At 36.5% G+C, this 21,486-nt stretch overlaps 1 protein-coding gene across 11 annotated transcripts in view; it reads right to left on the reverse strand.

Annotated features, from left to right (window-relative positions):
• crol (crooked legs) overlaps positions 1–21,486 on the reverse strand; it is a 148,184-nt gene that overhangs the window by 77,992 nt on the left and 48,706 nt on the right. For 9 of the 11 annotated variants that reach the window (XM_017613431.1, XM_017613435.1, XM_017613432.1 and 6 more), the window contains one exon: positions 3,629–4,011. In XM_017613431.1, the coding sequence (XP_017468920.1) occupies positions 3,629–3,847 (219 nt within the window). In that variant the 5' untranslated portion in view covers positions 3,848–4,011. The remainder of the gene's footprint in view (positions 1–3,628; positions 4,012–21,486) is intronic. The other 2 variants (XM_017613439.1, XM_017613437.1) reach the window with 1 other exon arrangement.

Consider the following 21,486-nt stretch of genomic DNA (forward strand, 5'->3'; position numbering starts at 1 on the left):
AGCGAGTGTAGAGCGTGTCTCCCGAGGCAGATGAAGCTCTGTCTCGTCTATGTCCGGGGGTGGTATGCCTAGAACGGCATTCACAGGTCTAGAGTCTACATAACTCGAGACTGAGTCCCTGTGAATGCCGTTCAGGGCCTGTCTGTACGCTGTCGGGTCCAGAGGTTGCTTAATGAACCTCTGGACTTCGTCCGTCAGTTCATATAGATGCCTCCTGACGTGCCTAGGCGAGGGCTCCTCTGCAAGCAGCTGTCTGTTTGGGTGGCCACTTCTGTGGCTCCCGATCAGGAACTGCTTGCAGAGCATTATATTATGCTCCTTAACTGGGAGCATTTGCGCCTCGCCGTGCAAGTGGTGTTCAGGCGACATCAGGAGGCATTCCGTCGCTGTCCTAAGTGCCGTATTTTGTACCGTCTGTAGCTTCGTCCACTGCGTCCTACTAGTCCCTGGCGACCACACTGGCGCTGCGTAGTTCAAAACCGGCCGGCCTATTGCCTTGTATGTTGCCAGCAACGTTTCTTTGTCTTTGCCCCAGTACTGCCGGCTAGCGACTTGAGGACCTTGTTGCGGCTCTGTACTTTATTGACAATAGCGGTTGAGTGCGCAGAGAAGGAGAGCAGGCTGTCGAATGTTACTCCGAGTATTTTGGGGTTATTCACCGTCGGAATTGGTGTGTCATCGACGTGAATCCCCAGCGGTAGCCTGACCTCCTTCGTCCAGGTTGTGAACAGGGTCGCGGAGGATTTCGTAGGGGAGAGGGCTAGACACTTTGCAGTGAAGAAGCGAGAAAGTTCGGAGAGATAGCCGTTTACTTTCAAACACAGGTCATCAATTCCATTCCCAGTCGCCATGATCGAGCAGTCGTCGGCATAGGAGACAATCGAGACTCCCTCTGGTGGTTGAGGGAGCTTTGAAATATAAAAGTTAAACAGTAGCGGGGAAAGGACACCACCCTGAGGAACCCCCTGTTTTATTTTTCGCTGCTTACTCATTTTGTCTCTAAATATTACCGACGAATGTCGACCACTCAGATAATTTGCCGACCACCGTTTGAGCCTCTGTGGGAGAGAGGAGGCCTCTATATCTTCTAGCAGCGTGGAATGGCAGACGGTGTCAAACGCCTTTGACAAGTCCAACGCTACTAGAATGCCCTGACATTCTAGGGTGGTATCCCTGCGGTCGATGTCTGCTTCGATAAGACGATACTGCACGGTGTGGTGCGTGATGAACGCTAAGCCACCACCATTATCTCGCTCGCGATCTCGACGGTGCACGTTGTACCCGGCGCAATTCAACAAAGTTGAATTGCTGTGCAACTTTGTCTCTTGGACCGCAGCTATTAATATACCATGCCGACACATGAAGACGGTTATCTCCTCAATCTTGCTCTGTAGCCCGTTACAGTTGAATTGGAGGAGCTTCATGTGGTTCGGGAGACGTGTCGTGATGTGGGGTGTAAGTGAGGTGTATGTTCTTGCCGCCGTTGGCTGTGTGTGCTGCTGAGGTGATTGCCGCCCTGTGGTGGTGGTGGGGGGCGTCGCAATTGACGTCTGCGACCGAGCAGCGCAACACGGGCCCTCGAAGTTCCCCGTCCAATCTCGCGTGGTACGCAGACCTGAACATGCCCTAAAGTGGCACCAGCCAAGGCAGGTGTTGCACTTGACTGATGTCACATTACGGAATATTCTGGTCTGACATACCGTGCAGATTGTAGGGGGAACCAGGAGTTGTTGGCGGCGGCGTGTGGGTGGTGGTGCGGTTGTGTGTGTTATGTGGTCTGTGGTGGCTGTGGTGGCTGTGGTACGGTCGGTGGTGTTATTATGTTGTTGTGTTGTGGCGACTGTGTGTGGTTGCTGTGTGAATTCCGCACCAATTTTCAAGACTGCATAAATGGACTTAAAATGGGTGTTTCTCACCCTAACTGTATTATGTTAATGTATGCAACTACTATTAACTTATCAAACCATTCCTATTATTTGACGATACATATTTGATTTCATTCTTTTAATACTGTATAAACATCCGAAAACATTAAAACGTTTGAAATAAATCCCGTCTCAGTTTTTTGTATTTTTCACTTGGTTGCTGAAGTAATGAAGAATTGAAAATCTATACGGGAAAATTATAGTTTTTGTAAGTTGTATCTTAATATCTTAAAAATTTAAGACTTATTGAAAAAAGATAAATGAACGTGAGGTACTAAATTTAATAACCCTTAATTTGATATATCGTCCTGTTTATAAAAATGAACGCATTCCATAGATATTACCAGCCAAAGTTTCATTTTCAAAATTCGTAGACTTTGATGCAATTGCGCGTGCTAAAGATAAGTTTTAAATTAATCTTTCGTGGCCAATAACAATTGGCTAAGACCTAAGACATCAAAATATTACTATTACAATGCGGTCAAACGACTTTTATTTTCCCCCATAATAAATCGACCCAGCCTAGTGAACATGCTTTGCTCAGATGGTCTATTTCATTTTGTACTTTTCACAAAAAAAAACTTTAGCAAACTTTAGTAGAAAGCGTAGCAAAATTCTTAAGGACCTCGTATTGCTTAAAAAATTTGGCTCAATAAATTTTTCTTGAACATCTCTTTGGCGTTTTTTTATTCGTCGAAATAAGAAATGTTTACAAATTATAACATAAAAACAGATTTGGTTTTTATTCAACCGTAACTTCAGTTGCATTTCTGCTTGGATACAAAAATTTAAAACCAATGGTTTGTCTCTATTGAAGAGATAAAAAATAATTTATCTCAAATGGAGAATAACGAATATTTAAAAAGATTAAAACCACCAGCGCAGATCTCTATTATTTGAAAATATCAAGCAGCACTTTAGTGGCCATTGCAATTTTTCAATCATTAAATAAACTGAATAAAAAACAAAACTTAAATTTTGTTGTTTTGCGAGCATATTTTTCAATACTTTAGTGCTTATCTAAGCGCTTAAAATGGATTTTGTCTTGCTTATTTTCTTCGGTTATAATATAAAAGGAAATATTTTTGTACATATATATAAGTTTTTTGTTATACTTTGGCCTAACAGTTATATTAAAAAAAAAAATTATTGAGCTTGGGGCCGTTTTTCATGAAAAATGTTGTGGAAAAACAAAAATTATTTACATTCGTTTAATATTTATAATAATGAAACACATGTTTGTAGGTAATGAGAAAAATTAATTAAAACATGAAGGCGTCTGAATTATCATCACCATGGCAAATCTAAAACATTTTAAATCAAGCTTAAATGCAAACCTTATCAAATTTTTAAATCAATAAACTCATGTTGAATTTGAGCCACTTATAAATTGTGAATCTAGTGTATAGTAGTTTAACAAAAATAAACTAAGCATGAATGGAAATATGAAACCAGAGCCAACACTAGCAAACAGTCAATGGTTATGAAAGTATGAAACTATAAATGAAACTCGATAGATATATTAATATTAAAAATAAAAGCATGCAAAATTAGCAGAAATACATATATGTACAAACATACATATGTGTCCATGTACATACAAAAGTAAAAATTCGTTTTTGATAACAAGTCTCATATCTCAGGGGGAGAGGAGATTGTGAGGGGATTGATCTTTCCCTCCACCCTAAAGCATTTAAACTCACCTCGTTTAGATGATGATTTTGCGATTGCTGTTGTTGCAATTGCAAATGCTGCAAATGTTGCGAATCGTTAATATGCTGCTGTGATGAATTTCGCTGCTGCTGTTGCTGTTGCTGATGTTGCTGATATTGTCGATTCAACTCATTGGCCGTTGCTACAGTAATTGTGGCTTTTGCTGACTCACCAGGAGTTGCTTTTGATGTTGCATGTTCACTATTCATTTTCTAAACTCCACCCAATCCAGTTCTGCATGGCGAGCATCTTCAATAGAATTTTCAAGTGCACAGCACTTTCATTGATCTCTTATTTTTCAATGGATTCACTTTTTAGGAGTATTCTAATATGAATAAAAGAAGAATCCGCTAAAGTTACAATCGGAGGAGAACTGAAAATATACAATTTGAATTGAAAATTTGTTTATTTTAAATTGATTAATGTAATGCGATTTTAAATAGTGCACGATCACCTATGCAATCGCCTTCTAAGCTAAAACTTGTTTGCAGCATAAATAGAAGGGAGGGATCCCTTCTTAGAAACTAAACTTTCGATTTACAAAAAAACTAAAGCCGCCTAAATGGCTGAAGCTTCCCTACCGCTGGGGTAATATGGATAATATGGAGGTTAATTCTCCCAGGCTACCAAGTTGCTGGAAAACTATTTTTTTTGTTTATTATTCACAAAAAAGAAAAAAATTATAATGTACTTCACAAACTGCAGTTGAATTTTTTTCCCCCTTTTGGTATTTGTAATATCTATACCAACCCTGCCAGTAAGTGGATGAGAATTTTATCGCCTATCGCCCGGATGTCACTTCTTCGTCACTATTGGAAGTTATCAAAGCGATAGTAACTCATTTCACAAAAACAAAAAAACATTTCTGTCGATTTTCTATCTTCTTAAGAGGTGCTCGGACGATTTTTACTCTTTGTAGTTTTAAAAATTAACCAGGGACGTGAACCGGTTTTGAACCGAACCGGTTTCGAACCGGAAAACCGCTCTTTTCTATTAATTAACTAAACCATTAACCGAACCGAAATTTTCCACAAATGTTTGATCCGAACCGAAAACCGAACCACTTTCTATATAGATTGAAAGTTTCGTTTCAACAAATTTTCAATAGATAAATGTACCCACTTTTTTATTTTTGGTAAACATGGTAATACCCATCATGTTTGTTTACCATGTGACAATATCAAATGTAAAGGCAACCCATCTTATTTGACAGACACTTGACCCTTAACCTTGCGCGTTGTTGCACTTGACACTTGACACTTAAACTTGCGCGTAATTTTTTTGTTTTTCGAACCGTTGAACCGAACCGAAACCCCGGTTCAAAGACCAAAAAACCGCTTTGACGAACCAATCCAAAAGTGCAAAAACGGTTCGAACCGCTGAACCGAACCAAATAAATTTTTCATCCGGTTCACGTCCCTGAAATTAACAACGCAAATCTTGAAAGTTCAATCAAATAAAATTATATTTTTGTTTTCAAATTGTTTTTTTTTCAGTTAACGTGCAGGCAATCTTATAATTAATAATAAAATTATGTTTAGATTTTGAACGGATGCGTTAATCGATTTATTATGCTAATGCCTTTTTACTGCTTTTAAAAATGGTTAGTAGGAATTTCATAAAATATAAATGCGTTTGAAAATGGCGTAAGTAACTCTGCGGCTGTGGTTGCAAGCTCAGAAGTACCCCAAATTTCCTATTATGTTTTATCAAAAATTTTACCAACAGACGAGTCTTCTTTAACACTTCAGTCTTAAGCGCACAAGTTGCTGTCATTCCTATCGAAATAGTTCCTAATTGCTGTATCGCTTTCGTATCATAAAGACGTGACGTCATGGTGGACCAGTTCTTCCCGAGAGCGGATAAGAATTCGAAAAAATAGCGATATCAACGGCGATGATTTTCACAGCAATGTCGCGTCGTATTAGTAACTTCCGCAATAGAAAATGCTGGCAGGGAACTTTCAATTTTCTCCTGTAACCAATACAGGTTGCTCAAACATCTTGAAATGCGCTACTGAATACCTTTGAGACTGACAAAAAATACTGATGATTTTTATAAAAAGTTACTTTTGCCATTACAACTGTGGCTTGTATTATTTTTTCAGCTAATTTACATCTGATAAAATAAGAGTGTGATTCTGCCGCGGAAAATATTTTCTCATAAATATACGATCGAGGTTCGGAGCCCGCATAGAACTGTAGGTCCCTCGCCTTTGTGTGACAATATCAAAGCGGACGCCACAAATCGGAGGAGAAGCCAAGGCCAAGCACTAACATATATCTGTGTTCGTATGAGATAGTAGCTTATGTCGAAAGGCTGGCTTTAGTATAATGCGGCATTTGTAGCATACGATTGCGAATGACTCACTGGCGCCGAACCGTTTAAGAACTTTTAGCAAATAAACATGCAAGAAATAGTTCAGATACTAGAAAATCAATATCTTTTTTAAGTCTCATCAAAAAATTTATTGTCGTTTGTTTAAGCGACTTATGCATTTCCCGCATCAACAAAGAACAGCGAACAAACACACGCAATTGTATTGCACTCCCGCCCAAAACCAAGTGCAGCGAATAAACAAACGCACTTGTGTTTAAAACATAATTCGCTCGTTCTTCATTGGGTATGCATTTTTTATGCAGTTCTCAACTGCCGCAGAACAAAACCTACTAAAGTAGTTAATTGCTGGCACCCCAAATCATGCTCAACACTCCCGCTTGATGCATCACAACTCCTCCGGAGTTGTCTCACGGGGCTCTGTATGGCTTTCGGCATACAGAGTTGGTACAAGAGTTACCATTGGCCACAGCGCCTACCCAATTTTCTAACTTAAATACATAACCGATGCTCAACTTGCTTGACGCATCAACCCACAATGCTCAACACTCCCGTTTGATGCATCACAACTCTTCCGGAGTTGTCTCACGGGACTCTGTATGGCTTTCGGCATACAGAGGTGGTACAAGAGCTACCATTGGCCACAGCGCCTACCCAATTTTCTAAATTGAATACATAACCGGTGCTCAACACTCCCGCTTAACGCTAAACATCGTTTATAGAATAACAGGAATGTCGCATTATACTAAAGCCAGCTTCCCGACATAAGCTACTACTCCATATGAACACAGACATGTAGGCGCCAATATATTATTATTATTATTTAAATTTGAAATGGTCTTAGGTTGCTTAACCAATTGTTTGGTTAATACATATACATACTTATGTACAATATAAATACTTCTAAGTAAAATATAAATATTTTGTTACTTAGAAACGTAAAGCTTGGTACCAGCACCTCTTTCGGCAAGGGGGAAAATAATATAATATATAATAAATGTATATATATATATATATATGTATACCACCAGAATAAGTCCCATACAAAAAAAACTATCACGCATTCGCTATACGGAGAAAATGCGCAACATCATCAGCGAAAAAGTTCTCAAAAACCAACGGTAACTTATAGCCATTTAAAACTTGCACTTTATGAAACTGAAATTGAGTGAACTACAAAACTGCATACTTAAAATTAGGTGCCATTTGATGCAAAATGAACTATATTTCTACTAAAAATTTTCCAAAAAATGCTTATTTTGAAAAAGAAAAAACACTGTATTCTGGGTGTATATATTTACAGATAGGTAAAGGTTTCAATATGTTTGGAAAGTGCCACACCCCCTTTTCCAGTAGCCCAAAAATCTCTACACCAATTTCCAGGACACTACCACAAATACTTCCAGAGAAATACGGTATGAAAAATTCGATATGTATGGCTGATCCTTTAATATATCGAATGTCTGCAGTAGATCACCAAAATTTCAAAAAGATCGTTACAGCCGTTCGCGAGATCACCTCTTATAAAAAGAAGGAGCTTCTCTTTACATAATTAGTGTAGGTACCACAGGACAACACCGATTTTGATGCGGCAAATGTTGAACCTGTTTTTGGTAGACTTTTTTGTGCTGATTACGAATCCATAAGTGTAAAGTTTCCATCAGCTTCACATTTTGAGAAAAACGTGGTGAAAGTGCAGGCAAGGAAACAAAAGGTGATGGAACCTTCCACTTAGGCTTAAATTAAAGCTAGAACTACATGCTACTATCCCTGAAAATACTATTCCAGCACCTTGCCCTGATGGCCACCTATACTCAATTACTTTTTATCGTCCAGCAATAAAAAAAAACTACTGAAAAATTATGCAATTGACAAAAAAAAAGTGTCAAAATCAGTGTTAGTTGTTCAATAAATGACTATAGGTGACCTTAGGGTCAAGGTACAGGAATGGTATTTTCAGGGATTGAAGTCAGAAGGCCAAGCCTTAATTTAAGCCTAAGTTCTATCACCTTTTGCTTAATTGCAGGAATTTGCAGGGATAGTAGTCGAGATTTTTAGCTTTAGTCTAAGCCTAAGTGGAAAGTTCTACACCCTTTGTTTCCTTGCTAGAGCCTCTCAAATATTGCAAAAAACGCGATTTTTTGACACCTTGACCTCGTTTTTCTTAAAATTTTGAGCTGATGAAAACTTACGGATTCGTAATCAGCACACAAAAAAAATGTCAAAAATATTGTCCACATTTGCTGCATACAATTTTTTTCCATTTTTGTTGGCCTGTGTAATAAGTATTGTTAATTAGCCGACACCCGAATGTTTGCGGCGCCTTCAAATACCTTTCGAACTGTAAAACAATGACTCAATTCTATTCTACGCATATCTATAATACGGGTATCGAATTTCAAGCAAATCGGACCTTAAATAAGATTTTTGGAATATATCGGTATCTGGTCCACCTATCAGAAAAAATATCCTATATGTTAACCCAGGCAATAAGCTACCTACGTACCAAATTTCAAGCAAATCGGATCATAAATAACACTTTTTCGAATAGATCGGTTCCTGGTCTACCACCATAAATAAGATTTTTCGAATAGATCGGTATCTGATCCACCTATCAAAAAAAAATATTCTATATGTTAACGCAGGCAATAAGCTACCTACCTGCCAAATTTCAAGCAAATCGGACCATAAATAAGACTTTTTCGAATAGATCGGTCCCTGGCCCACTTAAGGGAAAAAATTGATCCTCTACGCTAATCTAGGCAAAAGGTTACCTACGTACCAACTGCATTTTTTTAGCGTATCCTATCGAAAAAATTAAAACTTTGTGCACTCCTACTTCTAAACACCTTTCCAACAAAGCAGCAACCATTCGAATCGGTTATGAAACATAGGAGAAAATTGTTCCCAATTGATTCATGCTCACAATTAATTTCATAATTATCCGAAATTTGCATCGGTTACGAACAACTAAGTGAAAATTTTAGCCAAATCCGCCCAACCGTTCTCAATTGATGAATTACTATACATTTTTCACACCATGTTTTATATATATAGATTTACATATAGTATCTAATTAGTAGTTAGAGTTAAAAATTTATAGATTTTTCATTATGAGAAGAAGCATTTCCGCAATACCGGGCAATAACGCACCTTCTATTTTCAACAGAAATGCTACCCGATGGACTAAATACTCTTTTTAAGTTCATTGAGGAAGGTTGTTCGCAGAGGTACTTCATTGCTAGTGTAAACAAAATTGGAAATTCTTTGCGACTATAATAATAGATTGGTACTTACTGATACTTGATGATGTCACACAAGGGGAGGGACCTACAGTTTTACGTCGACTCCGAACGGTAATTGTATTTTTATGGGAGGCTGTTTTCATGGCAGAAATACTCTCGGAGGTTTGCCATTGCCTACCGAGGTTGTTGGGTTGAACCCGGCTTGAACCCAGGCCCTGTGGAATTTTAGCGCGCACTGCTAACCGCTACACCACAGCGGTCGTGTAAGATTCCACCAAATTAAAGGATCTTCTTGACTGAGTATAAGGGGTAGCTGTAAATATTTCTCCATCGTTTGGCTATCCACATCACTACAAAAACTGGAATCAGTATCAGAGCCGTTGGCAATTTCCTACAAGCATTGCCAAATATCCTGGTCTCGCTCTTCAATAGAAGCTTTTACTAGAGTTCGCCATTTTTCATATCATTCCGCAGGTTTCTCCATGCTAACTGATTTATATTTTCGAATTATTTAGTTCACCATCTGCCCAGTTTCTGTATTTATTGATGTCAGCAAAGAAAACCAGTTTTGAAACGAGAGTCACAAAATATTGTAACATTGAAGCCTTACGGAGCGATTAGGGAAGCAAAAAGATATGTAATCATGCAACTAGTTCGATTTTCATTACATTTTAAAATAAAAAAAAAAACAATCAAGCGTTTTTTCTTAGCAGCGCACAGTGGTCGGAGAAGCTATGTTTTACGCGAAAAATTAGAAGGGCTGTTACGATTATAATAAAAATGCATCATCGTAGTATTTTTGTTTGCTAAATCTGAATATGGCATAAAATTTTTAGTTTGACAGTTGACAGCTGTCAAATCAACTGCTAATTCCTCTAAAAACAAGAAAATCTTTTTGAAAATACCACTTATTAGGTTTTTAGGCACGCTAGTCACGAATTTTAAACATGCTGATCACGAATTTTACGTCAAATTAAAGCTTTGAGAGTTGACAACTGAATATAACCTATTTTTTTTTTAATTTGAAATCAAGAAACTAAAAATTGAGCCGCTTCTTTCCTGAGTGCAAAGGCACGAAATACATATATCTGCAAGGGGACGGATGCAAAGCTTCAACAAAGAAATTAAGACAATTACAACATAGATTAATGTTTTGTTACATGTTAAATGTAAAAACTTTGTTTATTTGGTTTAAAATAAATAATTGTATAAAAACTCGATTTTATTTTATATCCTCATCTCTGCACATCGATATTGTTCAAAAGTAATTTTTACGCTTGGGAAAAACGTTGAAATTTGATTATCGATCACATCAACCTGCCTTTTTTACTCTTGTATTGAATCCCAAATATTTAAAAAAAATCTCCCTTTTCAAAAAATTTCAATGTGGCAAAGCTATGCTCAAAGTTCACATTTGGAAAAATGCCAAAAACTGCTTTACCCTGCAAAAATCGCGACTACAGCATGACAGAGGAACACTTTTGTAAGTACTCCAATATGGTGACAGGTAATAAGATCAACGGAAATAAGGTCAATTGACTTTATTTCCCACCCTGGTGCGAAATAAAGTCAATTGACATTATTTCCTTTTTAAAAACGAAATAAAATCCATAGACATTATTTCTCTTTCAAACATTATATTTGCTTAGTTTCGCGGCGGCCCGCGTTAGCGCGCCACACCGCGCTCGTCGCGTTCGGGCTCGCGCCCCGCGAACCCCGCGCGACCGGCGCGCACACCACGTCACGCTACGCCGCGGCCCCCCGGCCACCCTTCCCCATCTCCCGCCGTGCTGTAACGTAGGTAGATTTATTTTTTGTATACGTTGAAATAAAATTGTTATATATTTTAAACATCGAGGGCTTATATTCAATAATACCCCCTATCTGCACACTTTTCACAAAGATGGGATTCTGATATAAAAATCCACCTAAGCTTTAACTGTCATCAGTGATATTAATGATATAAGTCCAGATGGTTTCTAAAATCACAAATTAGTTTTTGTGCAAATTGCAGATAGAGGGTATTAATGAATTCCAGCCCTCGATATTTCACATTTTTATATCTGTAAGTTATTAGAAGCAGGGATGCCAACTTGGCTCAAACCGTGCCATTTGTCCCTATTTTACTTCAAATGGCACTTAATTTTCAATTTGGTACAAAGTGCCAAAATGGCACTTTTGTAAAAAAAATTACATTTCAATACATTTTTGTGAAATCCTATGCGTGCACTTCTTTTTCGCAACTAAAATTTTCTAATTTATAAAGGCTATTCAACTGGTTTATCTTATTTTATCATTGCACTTTTGCTTGGAAAATGTAGCTTTATTTTATTGCTAAATGTGAATGATTAAAAGGAATGACACCTTTTTTGGCACTTTTATTTTTCTATTTGGCACATTTTGGCACTTTTTTATCTTCAATATGGCACCTCATAACTAAGGATAGTTGCCAGCCCTGATTGGAAGATTTCTGCTGTGGTTTGGGGCAACAATTTGTCTGCAGTAAAAAAGCATATAATTTTTGTTTCAAAAGTGTGTGAAAACCAATCAATTAACTTATATGATCTCGTTCCGATATTAAATAATCAATAATTGTTTATACCCGCATTTTGGCACATTGGCTCGTTGAATGTGCCATCTAATAAATAGTGTCGTCATTCTCCTTAGCTGCTTTTAAATGATGTCGTCACAAATTGCTGGCGGGGACATGAATACAGTGTATTCTTTCTTTTTCTATAATTGTTTCCTTATAGAAAGGTTGGTTTCTTTTCCAACTTAGACATTCCGAATTCGTTCAAAATATGCTAATTTAAAACGCAGAATTCATTCAGTGTTCCTCCGGGGTTTTTGGACATGGACTGTTTCATCAATTTAATAGTGTTCGCTTTATTTTTGTGGAAACGAAACATGTTTTGCAAGTTATGGATCATTTCTACACTCTTTCTTCAAATATTTCTCGTATTTCAGCTGTGCGCAGGTGTTTAGTTTTTCGCATCGTGTTTTTACATATTCGTAATTTAAATTTTTTTAATAAAATCAATTGGTGGTAGTTCATGATTGTGTGTGGATTAATATCACAACACTGAGGATTTGGCAATAACCTTTTTGATCTATTAAAAACAACACTTACGGGGCAATGTTTATTGTAAGAAAACATTTTTTTCTATGAATCGACATACTTTAAGCATTGTTGACGCTATTTCCATTTGAATGAGGAAATAGCGTCAATGACTTTATTTCCAAATTTTTGTTGACTTTATTTCGCTTTTGAAAAGGTAATAATGTCAATTGACTTTATTTCGCACCAGGGTGGGAAATAAAGTCAATTGACCTTATTTCCATTGACCTTATTTCCATTGACCTTATTACCTGTCACCCTCCAATATACCACAAATAGACTACATGGTCCAACGATTTTTGCAGAGTATAATCAAAAAATAGTAGTAATGAAACTACCTTATTTTTTGTATCATGTGTACTATTTTGTATACATCTACATCAAAAATGTACCATTCTGCTACTAAAAGGAGAAATAGTTTGAAAAGTACTCCATTTCGTTACTAAAAGAAACAAATAGTAAATTGTATTCACAAGCCAACTCTCTTTTGATCAGTCACTCGGTCTCAGCCGGCTGGTCAAATTTGAACCGATTGGTTATGCAGTTCAGTTCTCTCGATCGCTCTCACAGGCTAACCTAATATTCACGCACGCCGCCAATTTACTGTCAAAAATTTTTTCATGCACATACAACTTGTATGTGACCAACCGAAATTGAACGGCGAGCGTATGAAACTAACTCAATTTCCAATTTTTGTTCTGCGTGACATTTTGATTTGACGTTTCGCTCAATGAAATCAAATGCAAACGCACGCAAGCCAATTTCGGGTGACGCAAAAAAAAAATCGAAGGCGTGCGTACCAAAAAGCAAGTCGCGAATATTAGGTTAGCCTGTTCATTTTTTCGTTGTGCTGTGAATGCAACAACATTTGGTGACCAGGGATCATATGATCGTCTGTGTAACAGCGCCCTTAAGGCTCCGGTATGCATACTTTGCTGTGCACTGCATAGCATGCCATTTTACGCAGAAATTAAAAAATCAACAGACTTCTACATATGTAATGCTGCGTGTTGGGTAGCCGCTTACACGCAAAACTCATTTAACAGATTCCTTATGTGACAACTCCCATGCAATGCCAAGTATGCATAACGGAGCCTTTAAGGCTCTGTTATGCATACTTGGCATTGCATGCACTGCTATACCATTTTTACGTAGAAATCAAAAACCAACAGACTTCTACGTATGTAGTGCTGTGCGTTCGATAACCGATTACACGCGAGGCTCATTTAACAGATTTCTTATGTGACAGCTCTCAAGCCATGCCAAGTATGCATAACGGAGCCTTAAGACTTCTTCATCGAATTCACTGGGACTTTCAACTGGCAGGTGCGGCGTTCAAAGCCAGTGGTCTTACCCACTGAGCTAAGTTTTCCATGTAAACTGTTGCTGATTTTCCCACTTTTTCATTTGATCAACCCATTTCCGAAATGATTTCAGCAAATCTGCAAAAGGACTTGTTGGGTGTTTTTACGGAAAGTAGACTTTCGATTACGTATTTTGACAGTAAAGTTGCTTGCTACGACTAACAGCATTTTAACTAAGCTTGAAATTTACTTTTTGAATTAATCTTCAGAAATTACATAAATACTCCAGTGTTCGTCGTTGACGTTTCTGCTTTTGCCGTTACCACTGCTCTACCCCCTTTACCTTAATTTCTTTTCTACATATAGCTCTTATTGCTTTGCTATTCATTTTACTCTTTGCATGCAATTATGTGTACGTGAGCTTGCATAAAAGCAATATTTTTGCATGTGTGTGAGTGCGTTCATTTCGGATTAGCTTTTTTCTGCTTGTATTCATGAAAAAGAGCTTCCTCTCGCTCTCGCCAATGCCCCGCCGCATCAAGTTAGAACAGAACAACAAATACACAGCACCACACTACTGACACCACAACCGCCCCTTTGCCCCAACAACAAAAACTAAATCGACGACGTATATTGCCCAATGCCTTGATTACATATTTTATTTCTTTCAGCCATATGCAAGTATGTAGTGGAAAAATTGGAAATAAAAAATAAAAAAAAATGTGAGGTGCAATGCTAAGGAATTCTAAATTCGCCAAATAAATCTACAAATCCAGCATCAAAGGCCAAAATCAAGTTGTTCTGATACTTTTAGAGCGTTCCCCCATTCCCCATTTCAATTAACGTTCATTCTCTTTGACACTCTCCCTCTCCCAAATTTACAAGAGTCATCGTCGTTATAGTGCAGTGTTGTGTCATGTCGGGTTTCGGATGTGCTTTAGCTGTACGTTCTGTTGCAATGAGGCTCCACTACTGTTTAGACCTTTAATTTCGTTTTTCATTATACTCAATTAGAGTGCATTTCATAATTGTTTAATAAATAAAAATCGACCAGAAATCGAGCAAAGGTATGTCAAAGTAAATGGCTAGCAAGAATGGAGATTCGACGCAATCTAATAAAGAATTCAGGGTTTCTAAATATTGGTTTCCAAAATATACGTACATATAACGTACTTTATAAAAATGTGAATAAATGTTGTATGGATTTGTTGTATGTACTACAAAAGCTTTAAACCAGTAGCTTATATCTATGTATATCAAAATTAATATTCTAATATATCAGCCCAAATTAGACCACATTATGTTTTTATAACAGTACTTTCAGTTCAAGAAGTTTGACCTTCGTTGACCTTGACGGCTCCACATGCACATAAATGTTTAATATACATATTCTTATCTAATAAGTAAAAATAAAAACCTTTATAAGATTTAGTCTTTTAGAATATACTAATATTTATTAGGTTTTCAGCTATCAAATGACTGCTCACGTAAAAGTTGACAAAGAAGTTATATTTTTACAACGCTCAAATAATTTCATGCATATGCATACATATGTATGTAAAAACACATTTTTAAGCTAAATTTTGCATTATATTTGTCCAAATGAGTATATTGGAGCAAAAGCAACACGTATGTATGTACATACATATGTGAATGTGTGTTTATGTACATTGTATGTATGCACTTCGCGGGCACGGCAACGGGCTGCCGATTTCTTGCTACGCACAACCTAGCTACATTTCAAAGCAGTGATGGAAAATGGAAATTTCAGATTGTACCTAATATCATAAACTGAGATTCCCAAACGGACACAGAATATACCTAAAAAATGTTCATAAATCATTTGTTTGTAGTTTTTATCTACATTTTATTTAAAAACTTGTTTTTATACCCGAGCGCACTTGTGCACAAGGGTATATTAGAGATAGATATAGACAAATGTATACATAAATTATCAGGATGAAAAAAGAAATCGATTAAGCCATGTCTGTCTGTCCGCCCGTCTGTCCGTCTGTCCGTCCGTCCGTGTACACGATAACTCAAGAAAAAATTGAGATATCTCAACGAAATTTGGTATGTAGGGTTTCCCTTAATCCAAGGTAGGTTGGTATTGAAAATGAGCGAAATCGGACTTTAACCACGCCCACTTCCCATATAACGGTAATTTCCAGAAATACGAAAACTGCGATATTTTAGTAACTACTGAAGATAATTCACTCAAAATTGATATTTACAATAACAATTTTTAGACAACTAAGAGTATTATAAATTTTTGGAAAATGGGCGGAGCCACGCCCACTTATGGTTACATGTGTATATCTTGGTAACCGCTGCACCAATTTCTTCCAAACTTGGCACAGTTGTTGGCCTTCGCACAGCATACAAAATGGCCGAAAATTTTTAAAATCGGACAATAACCACGCCCACATCCCATATAACGGTAATTTAGAGAAATACAAAATCTTCGATAAATCAGTAAATATTGAAGCTAATTTATTCAAAATTGATGCTTGCAACAATTCTTTACCAAGAAATACGTTTATGGTAAAATTTTGGAAAATGGGCGTGGCACCGCCCACTTATGATCACATATAAGTATATCGGTAACCGTTCTACCAATTTGTACCAAACTCGGTGTGGTTATTGTGCTTGCCACATATAAGCAAAACGTTGAAAATTATTGAAATCGGACTAAAATTACGGCCGCTTTTCATATAACGGTAAATTTCAGAAATGCTTGAAACTTCAATATTTCGAAATTTAAGGACGCTAATTTACTCAAAATTGATACACCCCGGGTTACCATCTAGCGGTAGGTTTCGGAAAGGTGAAAAAACATATATTTAATACTTGCGCCGGGTATTTAATGTTCGGCTCCGCCCTAACTTAGACTTTTTTACTTGTTAAGGTTGGTTTTTTTCTTAAAGAACTTCGCTTGTATCTTGACTTGTAGGAATCGGAAAAAAACAACTTGCATAGTTTACTTATTATGCGCCTTCTTATAAAACAACAACAAAAATCGACTAGTTTTTCCGATTCCCTTGAATATGTGCAGCAAGTTTATTGTAAGTTAGGGTTAACCGTTTTCCTTCCAACCCGTGGGCACAATAGACCTATCGATGGTCAAACATTGAAAACTCATAAGTTTTGAGTCATAACTGACATCGCGGTAAATCATTGAAAACTCATAACTGGCAATTTGTCCGAAATTGAGTAATATAGTATGTTACCGGCCAACCTTGATCTCAGGAAATTGTCATTAACCCATAGACAACGACTGGTGGAAAAGTACCCACAAATGTTTGGCGATATATTTTAACCGAATTTTATATACCCGGCGCAGGTATCAACTATCGTCGTTCCAAACTTCTTTAAACTACACTCATAAAAGTTTCTAACAGTCTTATATGACGTTTCCACGGTTCGTAATTCGCTCTCCCATTCGTCATTCGCCATCCAATTACCCTTCGAATTACGTAATTCGCCATACAAAATTTTGAGAGCGAATTACCCCATTTGTAGGTAATTCAGAACGAATTACCATGCGAATGACGAACGAAAAGGTGCCGACTATAATATTTATCGGAAATATATCGAAGTTTCCACCGGCCTGGTCCCATTTGCTGGCACTTTTCTTAGTTGCTGGAACACTAATTAATAAAATATTCTCTAAATAAATTAACCATGAATTCGGCATCATTTCATGAAATCGTGAAGTGCAAGTCCGGCACGTTCCACAAACAGCTGTTTACTAGGGTTATGATGTTTTTAGATTAAAAAGCATGAGTGGCATAAACAGGATTTACAACACTGGAAACTTTACGTGGAATTGTTCAAATATAAAATAAATTCAAATAGATTAAAATGGAAATATATTAATACCAATTTAAATGCAATATGGTTCATTTCCTAGTACCAACAGGTTTTTCAAATTCAAAAGAAGGCCAAAAAAGCCTCAACCCTACTGTTTATTTCCTCGCTAGTGCGTTGCCAGTTTTTCAAAGCTCTTTAGCTATGCATAAACGGGACCACTTTTGAATTCACGAAATGAAGAATTCATGAATTCTGTCGCATAAACGTAGTAACAGTTGCGCTCCAGAACTGGGTATGACTTATGTAGGAACTTCTCATAATCGCTTACGCTTCACGCCTGAGTTGCTTGGAATCTGGTTTTTCTCGTTATTTTATTTTATGTGACTTGAAAATATTTGGCACTATAAGAAATTATTGAAATCGAATTTCATTTGGGTTAACGAAAACGACAACTGTGAAAAAATTTCATCCAATACATTCCAACAAATTGTCAAATAAGCATATTTACATTTTTTGTTGTGTCTATCTGGATTACTGTATACTGTGTGTTTGACAACCGCAATACTGGTCGCAGTGTATTCAACTATTTATCTATCTATTAGTGTCCGACCAAAGTTTCGACCTGGCTTCGGTATTCGGCCTATTTGGCTGATGTTTCATCTTCGGCTTCGGCCTTCGGCCGAAAATGCCGAACAATTAGGCAATTCACAAGGAGTTGTATTTGTCGTGAAGAAACATTTAGGTTGTTCACGCTAGCCTGGTTATCAGGTTATCTGGTTAACAATATTTATTGTGTAGTGTATTTTATTGTTGTAAACTGAATAAAAACTATAACCACATAACCATATAGGCTGGTTATCTGGTTAAAAATAATTTTTCTGTTGTGTATTTTGTCGTTGTACAACAATAAAATACACTACAGAAAAATTATTTTTAACCAGACAACCTGATAACCCGGCAAGCAAGAACAACCACATTATTTTGCGACAGTTGTTAAGATTTTGTTATTGTTTCACATCTTTACATAACACTTCTGAAAATGTAAGAACTCTATATCGACCCCTTTGCGCAAAATTATCGTATGTTACAATAACCAAATTTTACAGGAAAGAGTCCTTTGTATTTTTCTCTGCTTTCGCTATCACTATTAATACGAAAGTTTTGATTTGCTGAGATAATTGAGAAGTATAACTAAACACAAGTTTTTTTTTTTTTTAAGGTCTCTGCGTTGTAGTTTCTTAGGACATACGATAATTTCGCCCACAAGAAAAAATGCATTGTCACATACGATAAAATTTACAGTAAATTTTTGGGGTTGCTTTTGGGATTTAAGCCGTAATATTTGAACAGGTGATGCATTATGGGTTGTAGAACAAAGTTGCGAAAAAAGTGGATTTCGTAAAAAATACGGGTCTATTCTGAACGTTACCGAAGATTTTGTAACCGGAAAATTTTATTACCAAAAAATGTTACCAGTTCTGGACACCGCGGTTCTAGGTACGATGGTTATCCAGTTAATATATTCAGCAATTCAGCTATGAAGAATTGTGGAATTTCTAGCATTGCATATTTCACGGGGAAATATTTTGTTACCAGTTTATGAGATGGTAACAAAATTTACTGATTATAAGACTACACAGAATGCGAAAAGGGTTTAAAAATTTACAGGAACTTTATTTACCGGTTACAAAATTTTTATTACCAGCGCAGAATAGACCTGTTAAGACTTAAAAATTCTTAAAGCTCAGTTATGCAAGACTTAAGACTTGATTTTCGTTGTTGGTGTTTCCGACAGGGTAGGAGTATGATGTAATGTGGAACGATTTTCCGTCATCCCTTGTCAAATTTGGTTTGGAGACAAACCGGTTTCGGCGTTGTGCCATCTTCAGTGTCACTTTTCGTTCTGAATAGTTTCTGTTTGTTTGTCACTATTTATAGCCGTGTTAAATCGTCGATGGTTCATAGTTAGGTACGTCTCAGCGGATTATATTCTTTCGTTCAACCAGTAGTTTCAGTTCTGTGTGTACATCCTCAGGTAGAAATTAGCTTTTCACCTCTTTTTTGATTAATTGTTGCAAATTGTTGTTTTGATTGTTGTTGTTGTTAATTGTTACCTGCGAATCCATGCAATGAATACAATACCTACAAATATGCCTCACATATATAATTTTTTGTATAAATCTAATTCATCTGGCAATCGAAAAACAAATTTTCAATAAAGACAGAAAATAGAGTAAAAACAATAACAATTTGATAATGGTAATTTGGCATCCATTTTGGAGTAAAATACCAAATTAAACGTTTACAATTTTACGTGTACAAATACAAGTGCTGAGGATCAAAATAAAGAGAAAATGTAATAGATGACACGCTGGATAGTCGTTTCTAAGTTTCTAGGTAAGTCAAGTCAAGTCTAAGCATTTAATTCGTTAGCGCTGCTTTTCTCTGCGGGCAATGAGGCATAATGGGAAATAACCAATTATCGCAATCACTTTTATGGCAAGCAGACATGCATACAATTTTGGTATTTTTTGAAAAATTTTAATTTTTAATATTTTAGGGAATATAAATTTTGAACGTTATTCAAAGCAAGTTTTTGCCTCTTTCTGATTGGCTGAAGCATAAAACTTTCTAATGCTGAATGGCAATGCCTCTAGCCCAATATACAAGCCAAGATAGCTTTTCGTAAGCCAATATAATTATGTTGGGTAATATTACGTTCAAATTGGCCCCATTTAACTTGTTAAATGAAAAAGAGCTTTTTGGAAAACACAATCGTCCACATTGAACATTTGGAGTTAACTTTGACGTTTGTTTGATTATCAATAAAAATTCGAAAAAAAATATTAAAAATCAAGTTTTTGTGTTTCAATTTGTTTTGTGCGAATGTCTGCTTCATGATATTAACGCATACGGATTACTTAGAGACTTCAAAATGTTTAGTTCGTATGCAATATTTATCTCCGCGTACGATGAGACCTCATGGGAAATAACTAATTACCGCCTTGGCCTCTTTTTTGGCGGGAAGACATGCATACAATTTTGATATTTTTTGATAATTTTTATTTTTAATATTTTTCAGAATATAAATTTTTTGAACATTGGCGTGTCAAATGAAAGCTTTTGGGTCTTTCTGATTGGCCGGAGCAGAAAGCTTTCTGATACAACTCTGCGCTGAACTGGTTTTCAAACGAGTTAAATGATTTAACTGGTTCAATTTTCCAACAATTGCATGCGATTTAACTTGTTTATGAACATGTTTTGTTCATTTAACTGGTTTAAGCCCATTTAACATGTTTAGCTCGTCAATTTGAACGGAGTCTAAGTCTTCCATACAAAATAAGCTAAGAGCTTAAATTTCTTGTCAAATAAAACACGCCTACTATTGAAGTAAATTAGCGATATGTATAATAACGGTGACCATCCGTCCTGTATTATACGGGAAAGTCATATTTTTGACCCATTGTCCCGGTAATTTATTAATTTTATACGGGATGCCAAATGTTCTGTATATCTTTTAATTTCCTGTATTTTTCCCGTATCGGTGTTCCGACGCCTTAACAGCTCATTAAAATGGCATTCCTATGAACGAGTTTTAAGTGATGTTGGTTGATGATCGTAATTTTCTTTTCTTTATAATGCCACTAGGCATTAAATGGCAAAAATGACAAATGACAAAGTGGGGCATTAAAAAATATTCGTGTCATTACGTTAAAAAAATTTTCTTTAAGTTCATTTCCACATGGCATTTTTTTAAATGGCATATATTTTCTGTCATTTCAATGCCTAGTGGAAATTCGGCATTATTATTTTCTAATCTGAATGCCTGTGATTCGAATCGAGGAATACATACACTGGCCAAAATAGTAATTAGGAATCGACATTTTAGCAAATTTTGGCTATTCTTCCTTAGTTTATTTAATGCTTATTATTTATTTTATGAAAGTAAAGCTCTTTTCCTAACAAAAACCATATAATACCAAATTTCCAACTTTGTGCAAAAAACTATAAAAATTAATTCTGCAATGTTT

The sequence above is a fragment of the Rhagoletis zephyria genome, unplaced genomic scaffold, assembly GCF_001687245.7.
Source record: "Rhagoletis zephyria isolate East Lansing unplaced genomic scaffold, Rhagoletis_zephyria_1.1 Rzeph_scaffold_00661, whole genome shotgun sequence".
NCBI classification, from domain to species: domain Eukaryota; kingdom Metazoa; phylum Arthropoda; class Insecta; order Diptera; family Tephritidae; genus Rhagoletis; species Rhagoletis zephyria.